The 23,169-nt window shown below is 41.5% G+C and overlaps 1 protein-coding gene across 3 annotated transcripts in view; it reads right to left on the reverse strand.

Moving 5' to 3' along the window:
• Window positions 1–18,336, reverse strand: part of BBOX1 (gamma-butyrobetaine hydroxylase 1) — a 70,510-nt gene extending 52,174 nt beyond the window's left edge. For 2 of the 3 annotated variants that reach the window (XM_044425757.1, XM_044425760.1), the window contains exon 1: window positions 11,721–12,282. In XM_044425757.1, the coding sequence (XP_044281692.1) occupies window positions 11,721–11,917 (197 nt within the window). In that variant the 5' untranslated portion in view covers window positions 11,918–12,282. Of the gene's footprint in view, window positions 1–11,720; window positions 12,283–12,577; window positions 12,794–18,205 lie in introns of those variants that run through there. The other variant, XM_044425759.1, reaches the window with a different exon arrangement.
• Between the last annotated feature and the right edge of the window lie 4,833 nt (window positions 18,337–23,169).

The raw sequence follows: 23,169 nt of genomic DNA on the forward strand, positions 1-23,169 counted from the left end.
GACTATGTTCCTGGAGGGCAGACAGTGAGCAGGTATTGCAAAACAAAGCATTTTAATGATAATATTATCACAAACTGCACCCATTAGTTCCTTTCCCTGCCACCTTATGCCATGAGATACTGGACAAATTGCTGCACTTTCTCATATCCTGGTACCTGATATGCATCATCCCATGTACCTGAGATCTGGTACCCTAAAAATGATGATCTCTATGGGATTCTTAACCAAGGGCACATTTTCCTACAATTGTTCTTTGCCCTACCATTCAAACAGGTATGCTTTATTATCCCAACTGCTGCAAAATTCACATGAAAATTCTCTGAGCTTACAAACACAGAGTTACATTTTTAGGGAAAGAAGTCTCAGCATATGAATAATTATCCAAGCACTTGTGGCAAGGGACACTACAAGCACAGTATTTTATCCAGATGTTGAAACGGTAGAAAAGACCAATTTGAGCATAGCCTGGTCAGAAAATACTTTATATAGTAGTGATATGAATTATAAGCGAGAAATTAAATATCCAGAAAACATTTTCCCTACTGCACACTCCTCTCCCATATGCAGGTGTGCATATACTAAACCACCTTGTATCCTTTTTAGATCTGGAGACACATACACTGCTCCCCACATTAAATAAATGGAACACCACACCAGGAAACCAGATTTTACTTCTCCCACCCATGAAGCGAGATGGGGTGGGGTGGGCAGGATGGTGGCAGTAGAAGCCCTCCAAATCAGCCAGGTTTGTGGTTTTCTAGATGACTGGCAAGTCTAGGTGTGATTGGTCACTCCATTAATAAAAGACAGAGCGCTCACACTTATAATGCTGGTCTGTTTAAGGTTCAAAGGAAGAATGATTTTTCCTGGGGGGGAAATCATGAGGATGAATTTTGCAGTATCCATTTACTTCAGTTAGCTGGGGAGGCCCAAAGCTGCCAATTTTTATTTTTTTTTAATTGGCATGAAGAATGATGAGACTGGAAAAAATAATAAATGCACAATTCCTACTGACCTCACAGCTTAACAGCCTGTCAAATCTAATAGCTTTAATTTTTCATGCTTATATCTGCAAGCCACAAAAAACAGAACAGCTGACTACATGAAATTGGCATGTTGTTTACCCGCATGGTATCATAATGGAGAAAGTATGAGATATGTCTGTGCTAGAATATATGGTTTGCCATCCATCCTGGGATGAAGGATTTTAAATTACATCTGGTAGGGAGTTTTGTTTTGGTATTTTGCTTTTGTTTGTTTTTTAAAGTTTCATATAATGTAGCACAGGACAGCTGTTTCAGTAAAACCAACAAACAAATGTGCCTATGCAACCCTCAACCATCTTCTCATAGCAGTACACAGGGTCCACATTCCTGGGACTTGCATGATTCTTTCTGCCCTGTCTTCTGCTCTCTCTATGCCTTCTATATTCATGCTTATGTCAGCTCCATGCTTCTCACTGCAGTTTCAAATTCTTCCTCTCAACCACATTTTGGCACCAGGATCCTCCTCTCACTCAACTCCATTCCCTTTTTTTCCAACAAAACTGCATCTTAGGTTGTCTTTGGGTTGGCTCCTACTTCCTGCACTTTCCCATCTCTTTAGTCCATGCATTCCTTTGCAATCTCCCAATCTGATGCCTTCTAGATGTTTTGGACTTGAACTCTCACTAGCCCCTCAAACCAATTGGCCAATGATAAAAAATGCTGAAATTGCACTACAGAGCCCCTATTCTATCATGTATTGCTCAGGAATAATGAGAAGAGCAGAGCTGAAACAGACATTTTATTGAGAGGTGGATCCCACAGGAGTAATCAGTATAGGAGCTGTCCCCCTCTACATGATTATGAATGAGTTCCGTTCCAGAGAAAACTGAAATTTGTCTTTAAGTTGAATTTGTATGTAAGATGGATCCTGCATCGTTAGCTCTCCACATTCGCTGGTGTTTGGGGCACAGGATCCCCTTGAAAGTGAAAAACCGTGAACATTTCTAGCCCCTCCCCTCTCCAGTGCTAGCTCTCTCCAGCAAGAAAATGCCAGAGAGATTTCCTTCTCCAGATGGATGGGGCAGGACGGCAAGTTTTGGAGGGCCTCCTCCTCTCCCCCTTCACTTCCTCTTTCTCTATGGTAATGACAATTTTCCACAGTAATTTTTAAACATTAATAGGTTATATGGCAATGCGTTTGTAGCTTGGACATTTGTAACTTGGGTACTGCTTGTATACCCAAGTGCATAACCTGTATGGATAGAAATTGTAGAAGCAGGAGGGGACTAGGCTGGAAGGGCCATGTAAAATAAGCAATGGGCTCTTTTTGCTGCAACTGATAACTTACTACTTTGCAATATGTGGCCAGTGATATACATAGGTAAAGGTAAAGGTTTCCCCTTGACATTTTGTCCAGTCATGCCTGACTCTAGGGTGCGGTGCTTATCTCCGTTTCCTAGCCGAGGGAGCCAGCGTTTGTCCCCAGACAGTCTCCGAGGTCGTGTGGCCGGCATGACTAAAGACCGAAGTGCACGGAACGCTGTTACCTGCTCACTGAAGTGGTACCTTTTCATCTACTTGCATTTGCATGCTTTCGAACTGCAAGGTTGGCAGGAGAGTGATTTACATGCGACTCAGTATAACAGGATGATGGGGGTAGGGTATAAAATACATGGCATGTCATTCTTCTTTCCCTGGACACTCATAAATTCAGGTAAATTAGCTTGTGTATGTTAGGTGTACTGCTTCTGCTACGGACAATCCAACTCTATAAAACCAAAGAATTTAATATTGCACATATTCTTCTAACTGAAATCATCATTCTATAGTTTCATTTTCATTTGTCAAAACTATTTCATGGACATCTAAAGGCAGTTTGATGGGATTGGTTTAGCCTTATTATCTACAGTACTTATTTTTACTGGTCTACCAGAAAGAAGGTCTTTGCTGAATAAAACTGGAAGTTAATTAGGAATCCCATGGGAAGGCTCTTGATATGCTAGAAAATGCCTTGGACAGGGATGTAGCAATGCCTTGTAACTTTAACTGGATATAAACTATATCTTAAATACTAAACACTAAGCAAAAAATGAAAGAGGTAGAGCAATCAGCCATTTGGATGTAACCATGACTTTACTGGTCCCTTAGCAGTGACCCAATAGACCAAATCCATACCTGGGGTAACTGCCCAAACTCACAAAGTTTACCCTATAACACAACTTGGAATCATGCAGCACCTTCATCTGAAAATACATCCTACACACACCCAAACACACCATGGACTATACATGGCTCTGCTCACAAACTCAGATCACAAAGTGTACAAAGGGTCATTTGGGGAAACAGGTGGAAAATACTCTATGTTACCTTCCACTTTTTTCCTGACTGTGATGGACTGCCTCTGTCTGGGCAGATTACCCAAGTCAGAGGATGACTAAAGGACTTCCATGCCTCGTCCATTTTGCAGTGTAGCTTGGTGTGTGCTCTGCAAGAGGTATATTGCATGTCATTCATTCCAAGCAAAAGTCTTCAAAATGCTACCCCTCTAGACTTTTCTCGTCAGAATCCCCTGGCCTTTGAATATAACACATTTCAGATTTCTGCTTGTTGAAGAAATACCAAGGCAGGGACATCTATTTATACATAATTATTTCAAGCAAATATTGACTGACAGTTTTGCAGCTGTGAAAATGAATAAAGTCCAACTATCTGGACCACATTTCTATTATGTCTTTCACTGAAGTTGGATGGAATGAGGTTTCCACTAACATCAATGGAAAAACATAGATTTATTCCAGCTGAAGGACTCCATCATATGACAAGAAGATAATCTACCACTAAGATATTTTACACTCTATTTTTACTAGCGTTTACATTATTAAACTATTTAATAATGTGTACCTAGTTATTTTTGAAACTGAACATATGCACATTTTAATACTTTACAATTGTTAATTTCAATTAGTTGTACAAAATTTTTAAAAAGTCTAAACAAGGCAATTAATGCTCCACCCACCTTCCTGCTCTATTTTACACAAAGCAAATGCTCAGAACAAAATTAATCCACCCCAGACATGTGAATTGGCTTCAGCTAATGTAAGTTTCAAAGAAATCACTATTAATTCTCTTTATTTCTAATTATGAAGCTGTGGTTTAAAGAATGAGGGCTGTTTGTTACCAGCATGCAAAGACGCAGGGACTGACCTTTCTAGAGGAGGAATGGCTGAAGTTCTGCAAGTGTTTATTAGCTGCCATTATTCAGATACAGCTACGAATGCTTCCTCTATTTTTCATTATTTTGATGTAGCAGTAAGTGCTTCCCAGGGATAAGAGCAGCTTGAGGATGGACCACTGTTGCTGCAACTGCAGCGGGGGAGGAAAAGGTCACCAAACCATCCCTGCAGTGTATGGACCCAATCTTTAATAGAGATCTTGTGCCTGAGAGTATGTGAAGACCGCCTCTCTCACCAGACTGCTACCAGAAGGGCTTCTAAGGAAATAGCTTGCCTTAAGGAGATGGGAAAAGAACCCAATTAACCAATCAACTACCTCTCGTTCTCCACTAATCCAGGTGAGGCAGTGGCTGTGCTGAACCGGTGCTTGGCCGAGGTAAGGGAATGGATGAGGGCCAATAAACTGAAACTCAACCCAGACAAGACGGAGGTCCTGTTGGTTGGCGGATCGGGTTTCGGAGAGGGTGGATTTGACCTGGTCCTGAATGGTGCAACACTCCCTCTTAGGGATAAGGTCCACAGCTTAGGAGTACTCCTCGACCCGGAGCTTTCTTTGGAAGCTCAGGTGACAGCGGTAGCGAGGAACGCCTTCCTTCAGCTTCGGCTGATTAATCAGCTGCGCCCCTACCTGGAGTACGACTGCCTGGCGACGGTGACACACGCGCTGGTGACTTCCCGCCTAGACTTCTGTAACGCGCTTTATGTGGGGCTTCCCCTGAAGATGGTCCGAACACTTCAATTGGTGCAAAATAGAGCTGCCAGGTTGCTGACGGGGATGGGGCGTTATGCTCACATGACTCCAGTCCTCCGTCAGCTTCACTGGCTTCCCATTGAAGCCCGGGCCCAATTCAAGGTGTTGATTATGACCTATAAAGCCCTAAACGGCTTGGGTCCTGGCTACCTGAACGAGCGCTTACATCCGTATATGCCCGACCGCCCTTTGAGATCTGCGGGAGAGTCCCTTCTCCGGGAACCCTCCATGAAAGAAATTAGGAGAGTAAGTACCCGGAGGAGGGCTTTCTCTGCGGTGGCGCCCAACCTATGGAATTCACTCCCCAAAGAGGTCCGCCTGGCACCGTCGTTACTGGTTTTTCGGCGCCAGGTAAAGACCTTTTTATTTAAACATCATTTCAATTGTTAAAACATATGATCTGGCCAGGGCAACTTCTTCTTCCTTCTCTTTCTCCTCCTATATTTTTATTTTATACTGATAATTTTAATTTTACATTTGTAAATCAATGTATTTTTTGTATTTTTGTATTTAATGGTAATTTATTATGTACTATTGTATTTCAATGTATTTTATCGTGTTGTAAGCCGCCCCGAGGTTTCGGCAAGGGGCGGCATAGAAATGTTATAATAATAACAACAACAACAACAACAACAACAACTAATGAAACCAAGAGAATCTGCAGAACAGAAGGAAGAAAAGGAGCAGACCATCCCAGAAGGGCAACAGGCACAATATGGAGTAAAACTCATTCCATTTTAACCATCTTCTCATCCATCTTGATGACTGAATCAAGAATCACCAACATGAATTTTTCCGTCACCCTCCCAATTCCTTTTCTTTTGTCTCTTTAAGCCTGACAGCAGGGACTGTCCAATTACTGATTCTTATAAACTATTCTGGGAACCTTTTGACTGAAGCATGGGATTTAACAATACAAAAATATTAGCACAATATCAAGTGAGGCATTTAGCATCACATGCAATATGGCCCTGAGTGCTCAAGAAGAGAGCACATGTGACCATGCCTCAATCTGTCATGGACATGTCTGATTCAGAGTAGCTTCAGAAACTGTGGCACATAAGTTCAGTCAACAAAAGCAAACTGTCACTTGTTGGTCATAAAGATATTCGACTCCCAGAGTCAAGCATTCATAGATGCATCTTCAGCAGCATGTAAAGCTGCAAGTCTTCTTAGGTAAGTCTCACCCATGCACATTGGATTGTGTAATGTTTGTCCACTCCTCCTGGCAACATTGCTGCAACTCTGACAGGCTGGATAGGGCCTGTTGGTGAAGAGCAGCTTTCAAGTCTTGCCACAATCTGATTTGAGAGTCTCAGGTTCATTATGGGCTGAAACAGGGTTTCCTATAGAATGGCCCTCCATCTGATTCTGTCCATCTTGCCCTAAATTCTGACCAGTTTTCCTGAGAACATGATGGCGTTACCACCATTTTTCACTGTGGGGATGGCATCACCAGGACAAGGAACACTGTTAGCTTTGTACTAGACATAGATTTTGTTCAGTTCGGATCTCATTAGATCAGAGAACATGTTTGTTGTATCTCCTACATGCCTTTTTGCAAACACCAAATGGGCCAGTTGCATTTGTTCCAACATTTGGGTGATATGATCAGTTTCTATGTTCCTATGGTCAGTTTCTGCCATCTCCGCTAAAGATCTCCTTCAGAGTTACCATTGCCCTCTTGCTTGTTTCTCTGACTAATGCCCTCCTTACCATGTTGGGGAATGACCTTCTTTAGGCAGAATCACAGTTGAGCCAGATTCTTTCCATTTTATAATAATGGATTTAATGGCACTCCAGAGGATGTTCATAGTTTGAGATTTTTTTTTTTAAAGTAACCCAGCCCTGTTTGATACTTCTGGACAACTTTATCAGGAGTTGGTTTGATAACTCCTTGGTCTTCATGATGCTGTTTAGATATGACCTCCAACCGACTCTGGGGCCTTTCAGAAGCAGGTGTACTTAAACTGAGGTCATGTAGCACTGCAATTACACAGAGACAGCCTTTATTGAACTCCTTACAGTTCATATGTGACTTCTGTAAACAGTGGCTTGCACCAGAGCCCGCTTAGGCAGGTTACATCAAAGGAACTGGATACTTATATAACCAATAAGTGAGAGTTTGTTTTTGTTTACTTAACTTTTGCACTATAAATACAAGCACTTCCATAGAGTTGAGGATCTTGGGTACATTAAGAGGTTACAGGGCCTTATAAATCCATTTCAGCTCCAGGCTGTAACACAAGCCATGGAAAAGCCAAAGCAGGGGTGAACACACCTGCAGGGCACTGTATAACATCCAAGGGAAAATTCATACTTTCGCCATGTGTTGAGATGCATGAAATGTCCCAGCATGTGGCGCTCATGTATCTCTACGAGAGTGAAGTACAACCTTTTAGATGAAATTTGTAAAGCCTCTATAAGTATAACCAGCTCAATTGCTCATGATAGGACCTGTGAGAGACAGAGCTAGAGAGAGCAGATTAAAAAGAGCAGATTAAAAGGAAGAAAACTTTTCCTCCTCCTTCTTTGGTTTGTCCTTCACATACTTAAAAATTATGCATTAATTACATCTTTCCTACTTTTTTACATTTCTTTGATATAACTTGAGTTTTGAGCTAGAAAGTGAGATTCTGTTGAGTTTTTATCTATAGACAGTGACTCATTCTAATGTTTGCCTTATCAAATTTTGGTGGTGATGACTCCTGAATATTTGCTCATTCTCAATGCTTTTATTACATTAAATCACTCTAGGAGTTTAATGGCCTGAAAAGTGCTTTTGGTCCCATTCCAAGTATCAGCTGCTCTAGCATAAGACTGAAAACTTTGTGATCAAGACAAAAGAGGTAACTCTTTGCTTAAGCCCTAACTGAATTGTTTCAGATTATGGTACTTTAAATGCAGTACTGGCATTATTTGACAAGTGGCCATAGAACTTTAATTTTTCAGTACATGCTTAATACTCAACATTTCCATCTGAAAATGTATAATATATGAACAGCTGGACCCCATCATTTGGTAATCCATACATTAAATAATTAAAGTTTTATTTACAGATTAAAAGTTGGGGTGCTTGATTCATCAGCCATGTTGAGACTGCAGGGTATTACTTTGGAAGTTATAAACAAACTTGCTGTCTCCTTCTTATGCCAATTTTAACAGCACAAATATTGACCCTTCCGGTAAAAATGAAGTAAGTCCTATTGAGTTCAAGGAGGCTTACTTTCAGAAAAATTGGTAACAGTATCGCAGCCTTTAAAGATAGTATTTCCTTCTAGAAGGTATCCAAACCTAGTTGATACTTTGCATTCCTAGGTGAAACCACTATTTTTACCTTATAACTAAAACAACAATCAATTTATGATGTCAACTCTGACATAATCTATGTCAGTCCTTCAAATGTGGATCTTTCACAGTTTGAATACGTTTATTTCTGAAGTGATTTTGATCATAGTCATTATTAAAATAGCATATTCCAAATGTCCAAACTGATGAAAATGACTTTTCATTATATATGTTATAATAATAATAATAGTAATAAGAAACAGGTTTTGTTAACTAAATCAAAGTTTTTTTCACATTTCAAGAAAAAGCTATTCCCTATCTTTAATATTTTCCATGATACCTATCAGATTAGTAAGTAACTTCACTTAAAATTACTCATTTATAACACAGAAAGTAAATGAATGAAAACATTTCATGTGTTGGCAGCCCTAGCTATTACATGAATAGAAAAATGTACCTTAAACATAAAATACAGAGTAAAATTATGGAGCAAGGAAAAAAAGACAGCCAGAATGGTAAAATATGGCCGTTAAGGAAATAGGCGTGCAAAATATATGAGGTGAGACTTCAAATGTGTTGATGAAATACACTTTAAATATTTCTTCTGCAGTGGTTATAAATTTCTTTAAGGTTCAATCCTTTACTAGGTGATATTCGTCATACTTATGCTATTATAGCATGTCGTACTCTTATTAGATTAGAACCAAGCTGACCTGGAAGACAACCTATGCCTGGGGTTGTAGAAGCACCCCAACTCAATTCAATGCAGAATACTCTTTTATAAGGGATAGGAAGAGGAATGCTTTGTAAAAGTTATGGTTAATTTTATGATCGGTAACATGTACTTAAATACAGATAAAATGATTATCATATTCTACAGCGTTAAGCAATTGTTGATAGGAGCAGAAATAGAAATGGCTCAATGTTACCCAAGCAATTACATTAGCATTATGTACTTTTAGGACCTTACTCATAGCTATTGGAACCAAACCTAGTATTCTATTTCCAAGATATTAATCCCCTCTTTATTGATTTAAGTGACATCTCCAGGTAAGCACATCTAGGACTGATGTATTATGCTAGCATGTTCAGGTGAAAGCTTAAGAGCAAAAGATCTCCAAGGAAATATTTGGGGTTGGGAATTTAAAAATGGTTTGAGATCGGAAGGTTAAATATTCTGTGTTATCCTACATAAAGTTAAATGCCAACTTACTCATGCTAAACTTTACCAGAACTCCCCTGGAATAAACAGATTTTATATCAATAATTCATTTTTTAAAGGACTCACCTTTCTTACCCTATGAAGACACTGAACCAACGTTTTCAAGGAATCTTTTCACATGAAAACATAACCCACAGTAAACACATTCCATGCATTTTATTACAATAACTGAGGGAAGTATGTCCACAGAACCAAGGTGGTTGGGAATTCTTCAGAACATGACATAGGTCCCTTGTTTCCAGTCCTGCCTGCACATACCCTGTGTCTGCTCAATTCAGTCCCAAGTAACAGCTTTGCAAGGTAATGACTCTTCTTCAGGTGATGGTGACGGCTCGCACAATAGCAGAGACCCAATCTTCTGCACTGCTACAGCATCTTGAGAGGAGAGGCTGTGAGGGACCCAGGGGAGCAGGACTTCATCTGCAGACATCAGTGGGGAACTTCCTAACCTGGAATTTAAGGTCTTACCCAAGAGAGCACAAAGATCAAACCTGATGGGAAGTTGCACCATCTGATATGGAAGTCTTGATCTCTGAACTTAGGTGGCTGAGCCAGCACTAAGGGGTGAAGAAAGGGCACTCTGCATATGCTCGCAGAAGTTAATGTCTGTATCCCTGCTTTTATAGGTCAGAGTTAACCCACTGTAATGACTTGAACAAGTTTCAGGAATAAGTATTTCCAGTTCTTCCCATCTCTAAGTCGAATGTAAAAACCAACACTGGGTCTAATACCTGGGTCTATATGGAGTGACTGAATCACCACAGGGTATGCTCTTTCAACCAGAGGAAATTTGGCTACTTGTATTATTTGACAAAATGGAAAAGAGTATTTTGTCAAACACCACGCAGCAATATGTGATAAAAGATACTCAATCTCTAGGTTTTGAAGTGACTCTTTTGCTTCTTTCCCTTTATTAATACCATCACAAATGACACTGCAGATCCAAGACAAAAGACACTCTAATTCATCATTAAAACATGCAAGCTACAGTATTGGCTAGGATGGGTATGCAGTGATGGGGGAAAGTTCACACTGCAGACAACTATCATGGCCCAGAGCCGTATCAGGGAAGAGCTGACAAATGCTAATATACATTTTCCAATTGCATTTTCTTGCTGTGGGTGCATTCAAGTAAGCATCTTCCATGACTCCATATACATGACTCCATATACATTCCATGGGCATATGTATATTCTGAGGCAACAACACATGTAGGGATCTTTGAAGGATGCTGGTTGTCCTGCATCCAACACAACCATGGAACCATGTCATATTGCCTTCTTGGTGTTGGCACCCACTCCCTAATGCTTTGGGAAGCACAAAATAGGGCATGCTTCAAATCCCTCCTGAAAACACACTTCTTCCCCCAGGCTTCCTCTGGCTTGTAATCACTTGCAATGGTGTGTCCCTTGTACTGATTTATATTGCTAATGCAGCTGGAAAAGCTATAAAGTGTGCTTTACATGTGATTTTTAGTGTTACTGTACTTGGAATTGTTCTTAATCATGCTTTTAAATGTGGTTTTAATACTTAAACGTGAAGCAGGGAATTTATTGAGTTTAGTGGTATATAACTACTACTGATAAATGAACCCCTACTCCAAGTTCTATGCGGACATTTAAATTGTTTGCAAAGGATATCTTAAGCCAATAGTGTATTCTAGAGGCACAACGTATCAGCTCTCTTCTTAAGACTTTTTCACCATTTTTTTAAAATAAAGACTTGCTCTCTGGGCATGGAATGGTGACTGACTCGTGAACGCCTTCTCTAGAAAAAGGGCACAGCTCCCACTCTAAAACAGGTACATTCTGTATTGCAACTTTTGCACGGTCTTCCTTCCCCCACGTCCCATGTCTCTTCCGACCTGCGTCTATATATAGATTGGAGTCATACAGCCTCCAAAGCATGTACGTTTGCTGCTCGGCTCAGGCTCGCTTTTCGGGTGTCCTACTTGCAAAGGCCCTTAAAAGTTCCTGTTTCCTCACCGGTTTTTACCAAATGTGCTTCCTTCCCCATAAAGGAGATGTACACAAAGGAATCCAGCCATGTGAAGGAAAGCCATTCGCCGCCTCGACCTAGGAGAAAGACGAGCCGCCTCCAAGGAAGCAAGGAGCAGGAAGGCTCACGACAGAACCCGCGCAGTTTCTCGGCCGCCCGAGAGACGCATTCCGAGGCGCTGCTGAGGGGCGAAAACCACAAACATTGACAAGAATCCGCGGAGCTGCGCCGCCGCTTCTTACCTGCTACGTGCCAGAACCGGGAGAGCGGGCAAAGGCCCCTTCCCCGTCTTCTGCTTGCACAAAGAAAGGGCAGGAAGAAACGCCGCAAGCGGGCGCAGCAAGCAAGTTCTGGCGGAAGAAAGGTCAACGCTCTGGCTTGTCCACGGAGTGAGACGGCTCCAAGGGCGACTGGCCGTGATAGAGGTGCCCTTGTGCATTTTTGTTTGTTTGTTTGTTTGTTTGTTGAAGGGCGGCGGGGGCGGCTGGGTGATACGAAACTGCGCATTGCAGCCTGGGACAGCAAATGTCACAGGTCAGGGAGGGACAGACTTTGTATTTGTGCTTTTTGTTTTGGTTTGCACTGGAGTCCTGGGATTCCCCAGCTGGGGCCAAGTGCTGCATAGTTAGCTCAGGCATGCCCTAATAGGCTGACTCTGTGCCCATGCTTAGCCCCCCAATTTATGATGAGCAACCAAGAACCAAGCTCAGAAGTCCTTTCACACACTAATCCAGCCTCAGCGTGTTCTATTTCAGAAGTCTGCTATTATCTAAAGCACACTCCTACTCAAAATTTTAAAAACCTTACAATAGATCTTAATGTACCTTTTGCCCACCCCTATGACAAACACTTCAACCTTGCTGCCCTAAACATGTCATTTGGAAATTCAGCAATCTATCTGAATATTTATATTGAAACAGGTTAGGGCAGGAGGCTTGGGGTGCTAAGAAAGAGGTTGACAAAAGGTAGACAAGAATCTACTAGCAGACCTCACTGTTTTCTTTAAGATTATGTCAGCAGGTACTTCAGCAGGTGTGGAAGTGGGTAGAGGAGTGGAAATAAAGAGATCCAGAGTTTCCAAGGTCTCAAGAAAACCCACCTGATTTGGAGAGGTGGCAGCTCTTTGGAGGTTCAGGCCTGTCTGAGTGGAGCTGCTCTGTGCACCACAATGACACCCCACAGCGACGACAGTATTGCCTTCTAGAGCAACAGATATAGGGCAGCTCATGCAGCTTGGGCCACCTGCAGGAGGGGACAGTTGCCCCTCTGGCTTGCCTGCCCTCTCACTCAGTCAGGATTGTGGCAGCAGCACTGCCTGGGGAAAAAGTGCAAGAGAAGGGAAACGATTCATTCATGGCTGGCAAAGGAGAGCTGTTTGGCCCAGTTCCCCAGAGCTCCTTCAGAAGATGTCAGCCTTGAAGTGGATTAGGATTAGTTACCTTGTTCATCCTCTGTCCCACAGCTCCTGTGGTTTATATTGCTGTGGGAGTTGGCCCAGCCAGAAGCAAAGAAAGCGCAGCGACCTCGTACCTTTCTCCTGGGCCAAGCACCAGAATGGACTGAGACCAACAAGAGCCATTGTCCCTGTGACATGGGGCTAAAGAAAGAAGAGCAGACAAGCAGCGTTGCTTTCTTCTTTGGCGTGTCCCCACATGGCCCAAGCCTTCCCATCTCATTGCCTAAACTGAACAGGCAGTTTCCTGGAAAGGGTTGGTGATGCTGACAGATTTGAAAAGCAGCAGCTGTTCAGTCTTCATTGCCTGACTGCTTCAAGATTGGTGGTGGTGAAGTGGAAGGGGGTGATCATGCAAAGATTGCCTTCTCTTGCCTGCCTGAGATCTCCCACATGTTCAGACCTCATGATATAGTGGAGGTTTAGGAATAAGCTGGCCATTCATGGCTTTGAAGTTCAGTATTCCTGAAAATTCGTAATTCATGCTTCCTCAAGTGTGGCATTACATGAATGCACTTGTAAGTGATTCTGAAGTTAAGCTCCAACTATCCAAACTACTGAGTGTAAAGCTGTCCTTACATTTGAGGAATGACATATGAGACAACTACATTCTTACAGTGGTACCTCATCGACAAATATAAACACCTTTATCAAGTATTATGTTTTTCTCAGATTAAATTTTGGCAAATTTGATGGAAACAGTTATGAGCAGCCGTAATAAAGGAGTTAAAAGACTGTTGCATGAATAAGATTGTACAGCCATTTTGGCAACTAGAATGGAGAATGAATACAAACTAAGTTTTGTGACATATGAGAAATTAAATATTTGTCTTGGTAGCTTTATTCAGTAAGAATTTCCAAGTGCCAAATCAGTACACAAAACCATGAAAAAATATGTCATGTTCTGTTCCATAAATCACATATAGTAGCATTTAATTGCTTTAAAATGTTCCATTTCCATTTTTTTTATGATTCTGCTCATGGGTTTTCCTTGCTTGTCTAAGTTGTTAGAGAGATCAAACATGTTCAGCAGATCTCCATATCTGCATAACTTTACTCGGTTCTTATACAGCTGATGCTGTGGAAACCAGGAATTTTCAAATTAGAAACCAGTTTGGTCAGTGCGAATCTATTTTTTTTTATTTTTTTTATTATTAAAACATGTTTTTTATTAAAAACAGATGGTGTGGTTTGTCCATTATAAAGAGGGAAATATGGTTTATTTGTAAAGGTTTCTGGCTATATGAGGGGAAAGAACATGCAATTACATTTATGCATTCAAAGAGGATTCCATGCATTGACAACGATTCTGGACCTGAAAGGAGATGCATCCCTTTTTGGATCAGATCTGAATCCATTTATGGAGAAAGGCAGCTGTCAGATTCTATATACATACTGTGGGTTTGCATCTGATGCAAGCCAATGAAAGTAATCTTGGTAGGTTAAATTCAGACAACAAAGGTGAAAAATGTTTGATGCCCATCTTAGCAGGTTATTTTTGGAAATAAATTATGTAATGGAATATTTGCAGTGCTATGCAACTAACAAAAACAGTATTAATGCAGAGCTCCAACTGCTCTTATGCCTTACTTGTATTCTTATGATAGTCCTGTAAGGTAGGTTCATTGTCTTTACACTGCAGGAAGGTAGAAGGGCTGTAGTTAATGCAGAGAAATCGTTGCCTGAGGTGCAACCCTTTCCACTGAGGGACTCAGAAGAGACCTCTGAATTTCCTCTGCCCTACCAGGCTGAAGCCTGCAGCGGGGGAGGAACAACAGAAGCAATCTTTGCCTACCCACCCCTCTCATCTCTTGTTCAACAAGGGTGTTCAAAGAGAGAGGAAAGAGCTGGAAGAACTTCAGGATAACTCATACTCTGGCTTCTCCTGTCTCCTCTGCCTGCTGCCCACCAGCATGGTCACTTGTTAAGTCTCCAGTGTCACTTTTCCAATCTCAGAGAGGCAACAGGCATTGTTCTGCCCCTTCCGACATCATGGGAGAGAAATCTAAGGCTGCATCTCTGACTCACCCCTCGTGAGGCCAGCTTGCTGTCTCTTATCTCAGGGAAGGTTTTAGGAGCCATCCTATGGTCCTTGGGAAGGTCTCTCAAGGACTATTGGATTGCTGTCTATGCTCATCTGGTACCATAGAGATATGAACCAGAGTTCTGACTATATATTATTATGCTTTCTAGTTGTAGACTGGACTCCTGATGAAAGATGTAATGCTAGAACTTCATTTCAAATGACCATGAAAAGCACACTCAAACCAGATGTTTGCTAGACCATTTCCAGGTTGGGTATCCAGTGCTGGGGTTATGTTTATTGTCCTAAATGACTGGGGCCAGGTTATTTTAAGGGACCAGCCACAGCCGTGTGAACCTGACCAGACTTTAAGATTAGCTACTGAGATCCTGCTCAAGGAACTACAGTAAAGTTCATCAGGTTGACTCGCACAGGAGGCAGGGCTTTTTCCACTGGAAATACCATCCCTGTGGAATTCCTTTCCATTGGAACTGTGGTTGCTTTTCTTCCTTTTGATTTTAAGTGGGCATTAAAAACACAGATGTTTCAGTCTGGCTTTTTAAATTAAATAATGATCCCAGGGTATATTTTTTTCTGTAGTTCCAACTGTTTCTGAAAGAAAGACTGCTTTATGCTGCTGTTTTAACTTTTTATATTGCTTTTTAATATTTAATTTTTTGTGCATCGTCTTCAGGGGTGCTTGCCTTAAATTACATAAATGGAACTATTTTTCGGATCTTACAGAAAATCTATCATAAAAAAGAATGGTATAAGGATAGAAATTTGAGAGTTAGAAACATTTTTGCAGCTGCAGGCCTAACTCTGAAACAGCTCTAGTCCCTCTGCAAGGAAGATATTAAGCATGTTTGTTTGATTGATGCATCCTATGAAATGTCTAATAGGTGCTGCATGTGATCCAAATGGAAAAGAATTTTGTCCAACTGAAATAAAGCACACTCCCTTCTACATTACATAATAACTTAGCAAAAGTATGACTCATTACCATTATCCTTTTATTTTTCTTAATGTCTATAAAAATGAAACGCTAAAATAGAAATATCCAAATGAATAATGAAATTCTGCTACCCAGTCACTTTACAGTGCAGTACATGTTTTTGTCGCTATCACAATATCATTTTACAGATATGCATACCATTTGGTGAATTTATTTATTCCATGCAGTCCCAGGTTGGCTATTATTGCAGCACAATTAAACTGCATTGCTTCAGTTTCAGGTTATTTTATCCCATGTTTACTTTTGACATGGGATAAAAGCCACCTTCAGCTATTCATGTGTCTCCAGCTGCATGTGGAATTGATCCATCAAGCAATTATATTTTTATATTGCTTTCCTCCAAGGAATTCAAAGCAACATACGTGGTTCCTTTTTGCTGCCACCCCCGCCCCATTGTAGCCTCATAGCTGTGAAACAGGTAAGGCTGAGAGAGGGTAACCAGCCCCTGCAGGACTGAGCAAGGATTCAAGGCCGGGGTGCTTTCAGGTGAGCTGTTGATTGTACATTTATGCTGCCTCATTCATGGAGCTGGAAGAAGCTGCCCAGATGATGTTGTCTCATAAGCCTCTCATCCTTTCTGGCTACTTTTCCAATCTTTTTTCACACCAGGAAAAAAAATAATGGTATAGGAAAGGTGAGATAGGAAAATCTGCTAAAGCCCTTCATCTAGATTCTAGAAGCTTTCCAAGTCCAAAGGCTTCCCCAGCCAGGGGTCTTCCAGATTTGTCGAATTGCACTTCTAGCTGCACCATAGCTACAACAATGTGTTGGACTACAACTATGCCTGCTGGAGTTCATGGGAGTTGTGCTCCAACACAGCCAGGTTGGGGACATGATCTAGTTCGTGTCCAACATTCTACAGAACTCTGGATCTCGTAACAAATCATCTGGCACATCCTTAGACGTGGTTTCAGCTTCCCAGCATCAATATCTAAGATCACGCTCATGCTCAGAAAGGCACCTTTTCAAGTGGTGCTGAGTCAGAAATGGCCACTCAGAAGCTATAGCTGGATTCAGAGTTACATGGAATTATGCACTGGACATGCTGTGCCTGACTTTTGCAGTCTGGCTTATAATCTACCCAGTTTGGAGATGCCCAATGAACAATTGGATGCCTCATGAGTGGGGTGAGCCCCACCTCTTCTTCCACCCTCAGGCTTCTGCAGGTATCTCATGGGGTTTCACAGAAGCACTGAGGTCCCCCTCCTGGCCCCTGTATGTTAATAGGGGAGGGATCACTAATGGCCTTCATCCTAATTTGTGAGTAGACTTCATGATGTGCACTGAAGGATGTCAGCTCTGCCACTGATCTGCACAGCAGCGCTCTCTTGCTCAGCTGCTTGGCATCACGGCTTCTTGGCAGCAGTACCAGACTGGGGGATCCGAGCTGTGCTCTTCTCAACTTATGCTGGAGCTGGCCAATAAGAGCATTCCACCCTGTCTGGCAGTGTGATTGCTCAGTGGCAGTAGTGTCTGACAGGTGGGAGGGTGAGCTACACTCTACTCTAGAGCAGACTAAGCAGAGGGTGGCCTGGCTTCCCTACTCTGACCTGCTGCTGCTGAGAGGCAGCAGTGCCAGACCTGAGCAGCCATGATGTATTCCTCCAGCTCACAAGCCCCAAGCAGCAGCAGGGCAGAGGAAGCTTCTGACAGGTTCTGCTTGGGCCCTCTGAGGGTGCCTGTCAGAAGTGCTTGGCTCCAGTATCAAGGATTTCTTGCTCTTCTTATCAAGTGGCTGTGCACTGGTTTGCTAAACCTTACAACAAGCCATGGCCTATCTGGGTGGCTTATAAACCCAGAAGCTGGGCTGATAAATCAACCCGAATAAGCTATGGCAGTTTCACAGGCCACAACAAGCCAGGTTATGCAAATCCAGTTACTACATCTTCCAAATGATAGTGTTACTAAAGATGGTTGGGTCGCCAATCATGACAGGGCTTTAGACTATGCGAACTGGTCAATGATTGGTTCACTAGATTATTTTTATCAGCTTTTTCATAGAGTAAACATTCTTTTTGAGTGTGCTATGCATAGTGACAACTAGAAGGTAAGAACATAAGCCATGCTGATCAGAGCCAAGGCTTATCTTGCCTAGCATTCAGATTGGCCAATCAGATGCCTCAATGGGAAATCCACCATGAGAAAGTAAGTGCAAAGCACAGTGCTTCATTATACTGGGAGGCCAGGTAGTTCAGCTGCCAGGAGTTGGGTAAAAGAGACAAAGGTCCAAGCTCACATTACGGGAAAGGTGTAGCTGATGTTTCTATGGTTCTATACCATATTAGGATATTCCAATGGTGGAGGCATCACATATGAAGAGCCAGGCTAGGGCCTTCCCTTGATCCATTCTCTGATGCTGGTCTGACCCCTTTCCATGATTCTGGCTTTCCCCAAGTGGCTTCTTCATTCCTCTGTTTGTGGAGTAGTATGGGATAGAATAGTAGGAGAGTAAACTGGTTACTGCCGAAGCATGCCTGTGTTGGAACAATGAAACAAGATTGGAAAAGAAATAGAAACATTGCCATAGACACTACTGGCAGTTAATGGCATTTCAGCCCTACTGATAGCAGTGGAAAAAATAATCATGTGCTTGATTCTCTATGCTTGAAATCAATGGAATTTAACAATGCTTAAATTTAGCTACATTATGTCCAGTTTTGTTTCTTCTATAACATGAAATAATGTTGGGAAAGTCTTTTCTGGCTTACAGTTTTTTGCATCTGAGGAATCCCTGTTTTACAAAGAAAAAATTTAAGCCCTTTTTTTTTCTTTTCTTTTCTTTTTTCTTGATGGTTAAAGATCAAAGTAAGGAAAGAAGCTGAAGAAATAAATTTCTTTAACCATCTGCAGGCATAGCCTCATTTGCATGGTTTGAAAAACATTAGACAATTTTGCCAAACTTTAAAAACAATACTTACTTCATTATTCAGAAGTAGAGCTACCATTTCATTCAGACTAATAAAAACATCAGAAAGTTATTATTTTTATTTTACAAAATGTAGATGCCCAAGAAAAAAGCTAGAAGGAATGAGTGAAATTTAGTGCATTAAAATAAAGATGAGGTTTCTACATAAAACTCAGATTTAACATGCTTTACAAAGTTAATAAGGTTCAAAACAGTAAAAAAAAAGTATAACATACTGCTTTTAATGCGCCATGTTTTGGAGACTGAATTGTTGTAAATCCAGTCATCTTGCAACCTGTGGTGAGAATTCTTTTTCATGCAATGAAGCATTGAAGGTAATTTAAAACAGGAAAAGATGTCTCATTTGTCTTTCCTTTAGGCTTTTGATGTGTCTCACATGACTAATGCTGTATGGGAGGACTAGTAACAGCACTCAGAGTTCAGTATCCGTCTCATAATTGCATTGCTACATGCTATAAAGAAGAACCAGAATCATTGGCTTGACCTCACATACTGTTCTTCTGGCAGCAGAATGGAGATTTTTATCTCTCAACAGCCCTTCTAAGCAAGGTCTGGCAACCTGGCCCAAGGTTGAGCTTCATGGATTTCAACCTTAAGCCTCTGTAGTCCTAGCCTTTCACTGCCCCACACTGGCCATACGTACGTGTGTGCACAATAATTTCTTGGATTTTTAATTAGTGAATAAATGTTATGCAGCAGGTAGAACAGGGCCTTCAGGAATGCCCAAAACTGTGTGTAGATGGTGAATGAAGCAGAAAGCTCCAGGTTTAATCTCCAGGTAGTGCTTGGAAAGATGCCTTTGAGATCCCAGAGAGCTGCTGACATTGTTGACAATACTGAGCTAGATGGGCCAACAGTCTGACTCAATAGAAGGCCACTTCCTATGTTCCTATTTTGATTGGAAAATGATCCCGTCTGCAGTGCACTGTGTAACTTCAGGCAGCAATTCAGAGTGTGCTGTTCACCATGACCTCACTTCTCTTGCATTTCATTATGAAGGCTACAGACTGGTGTGTTTTGAAGCTGTCTTTAGACACCTGGTTTTCAACCTAGTCCTCCAATGCAGCCAATTTTCCTTCTTTAGAATATTCTACTATATTCTGCAGCAGCCATGTCTGTTGGAAGAAAACACCTTTCTCGTGCAGCATATCAAAGAAAGAGAGAAGCAAAGCGCTCCAGCTTGATCTGAGCCAAAATGTGAAGTTTGTGAAAGGAAGATGCACTGGGAGAAATGCCCGAGGGGTCCTGTGACCTTACAAGTGGCAGTAAACAAGAGGCAATTATTCTTCCAGTTACTCTGAGTAATTGAGCTGAAAGGTGATACATCCTCAACCACGCCTTACGTGGATCAGCCTCACCAGTAAGTCAAGAGGAGAGCAAGTGGAGAGCAAGAGGTTTCTGTTGCCTCTGAGTATGAGGCCTCACTTCAGTGATCCAAAGTATTGCTGCTCAAAATACCTTAGTAGTTTCTCACTATTTTAACTGGGGTTTTAATATATGAATGGTTGGATGCTACTTATTTATTGTAAGCCGTCCCAAGATGTACTGTAGGGGATAGAACAGAAATGCTTTTAAGAAATAAAATAAATAAATAAAATCTAGCACTGTGTGAGAAAGCCAAACAGCTGTATGGGCCAAACACTGGTAACTTCCTTTTGATTGTTGAGTGAAAAGAAATTACAACTGTGCAGTTGCAGACTATCTAAGGTTCTAAATATGTAGCATGCAGCTGAGCTTGGGCAACCAGGGGTTGCTTGTGCACCAGGGATTTGGTTCCACAAACACCCCAAAACAAGTGGAAATGCTAATTTTGGGAACAGGACAAGTTGGCGGATCTGTCCCAATCTGAAAATAAGGATATCTGCTTGTTTCTAAGGCTACTTTCTGAATCGGAGAATCTCATTTGCACAGGGTTTTACTGCTGGTGCAAAAGAAATAATGGGACTGCAGCCACGCTAAAGAACTTTTCATATAAATACGTTCACAAGACTTCAGTCTGGATTGGGACTACTATAGGTAGATAGAAGACATTTAAAAGTATGGGAACAAAAATCGAAGGAAAAAGCTTCTTTTGGCCCCAGCAGAGGCTTTCATGTCCTGATTTTTAGCTTCCTGGCAGAGAAAGATGGACATTTCAGAAAATAAGCATTGGGGTGACAGGATTAAACCCCGCTAACCCCATGCACAGTTTGTACCTGGACTGGGACTCACAAACTTGTAAGAGTGTTGGCTGCATGCAACAGTTTTCACATTTTATGTAGATTGAGCCTAAGAAGTGTAACTACCCTAGGAATCCACATCCATTACCTCCGAAAATATAATTCAGAATGTGACCCTCAGACTCCTGTCAATGGAAGTCAAAGGTTTTGGCTCACTAGAGCCATTCCATCATTCTGGATTGTACATGCTACAGGGCTACTTGAACAATATCTTTAATGGTGCACAAGGGTTTTTGTTTCTTTAACAGCAACAGAATCAACAGTGCACAGTGAAGGTCAGAGAGGAGTTCTTGGAATATATTGCCATCAAGGGACATGAGTAGAATCGCAAACGTGCTTTTTAGAAAATTGGAAGTAAAAGGGATTGGTATAGACCTATCCTCTCCCATATGCTATGATAATGGAGGCAACATGGAAAGAAAGAACAGTGGAGTGAAAAAGTGTGTGTGAGTAAAATATCTGACCTTTATGAATGCTGCTGCTTCTCCTTGTGAGGACAGTGCTGTTGCTGTTGTTTTTAGTGTCAAGGCCTGTTTTCCACCCCCTTTTGTATTCACACATCAGCGGGGAACATGTACATCCTGAACACATCCCATCTTACTCTGCAGCCTGTGCATGTTACACAATGGGAAAGTTGTGTGAGAATGGAAAAGGGGATGATGCCGACACTTTGGAGAGTCCATGTGGAGAAGCTGGCCCTTATGACTGTAAATCAGATTCAGACATTACCTTTTTGGAGGTGCCATACGGGTCTCATCCCAGGGAGGTTTAGCAAGCAGCCTTAGGCAGAAAGAGATGACAGGGTTTAATCCTGGATTAGGACTCTCACAAGTCAGAGTTGGCAGAGGTATCACCTTCTTTGTTGGATGTAGCCCTGAATGAACCCACAGAGGAAGAGGAGAAATCTCTTCAAACATTCCTAGTTCTCATGCTGAGGCACTTCCAGGAGAGTCAGTGGACACCAATTATCTTTCAAGACCTCCTCGAGGAAGACAGCCTGGCCAGGAGGCCATAGGTTTCTATGAAACAGTAGCCCATATCTGATCTCCCCCTGCCACTTCATAACATGCAACATAAGACGTGAGTAGAAGCTCAGAACTGAAGGCATGGTGCTCATTTCTCCCTAAGCCCTACTTGCATCTATGAAGCTGATAATCTGAAGTGAAACCTCTGCTGAAGCAACATCTTTCTTGTGCCTCCTGCAGTTACTACATTTTGGACAGCTCCTCTGGAGAATACTGTAGTTTTGTATTTTTAATTTAATGTTTATATTTTTGATTTATATTATAATTATTTTAACTTAGTGTTGTAAGCCGCCCCGAGGCTTCGGCGAATGGGGCAGCATAAAAATGTTTTAATAAATAAATAAAATAAATAAAATATTCACTGGAATCAGTGGAAAAATGATCCATGACTTCTGATAGCCTTAAGCTATGCACGATTCAGCATGTATCAATGAGAGCACAATAAAAGGTTATTGGACATTTTGAGAAACTGGAACCCCTCAACTATAGACTCTGGTCTCACGGAGGATCTCCCACACATGTGCACACACAGAGTCAGTCGTTACAGAGGCCACAAAAATTACAAGAAACCAAACACTGATTGTCAATCCGGACTGCTGCTCTTGGAAGACTAGAACTACATATGTTTCTGAGTTAGTGTCTGAGTTTCCTTTTTGCTCTCCCCTCCCTGTCCCTTTCTCCTTGTACGTCATGTTTTTAGATAGTAAGTCTGTGGGCAGGAACTGTCTTATGAATTCCACAGAAGCTTATCTGGGAGGATTCTATCTGGAGAGCGGGGTATGAAAGTATTTAGAACATGGTTTGTTCATAGCACCCAATATACAGGGATATAGGTTGACCCTTGTATGTGAGGCAAATAGCAAGGCAAAAATTTAGGGCCATCATATATGACAGGGGAATTTTTTCATCAAATATGAATCATTAAAAAGCATATATAATCATGAAAATTTACAAGGTTGTTTTTTATTAATAATCATTTTAAAAATTCGTAATGGTACAGGGGAATGTTCTTATTCTCTGTTGTTCTCAT

Source organism: Varanus komodoensis, unplaced genomic scaffold (genome assembly GCF_004798865.1).
Source record: "Varanus komodoensis strain SLA01 unplaced genomic scaffold, ASM479886v1 scaffold16, whole genome shotgun sequence".
NCBI lineage: Eukaryota > Metazoa > Chordata > Lepidosauria > Squamata > Varanidae > Varanus > Varanus komodoensis.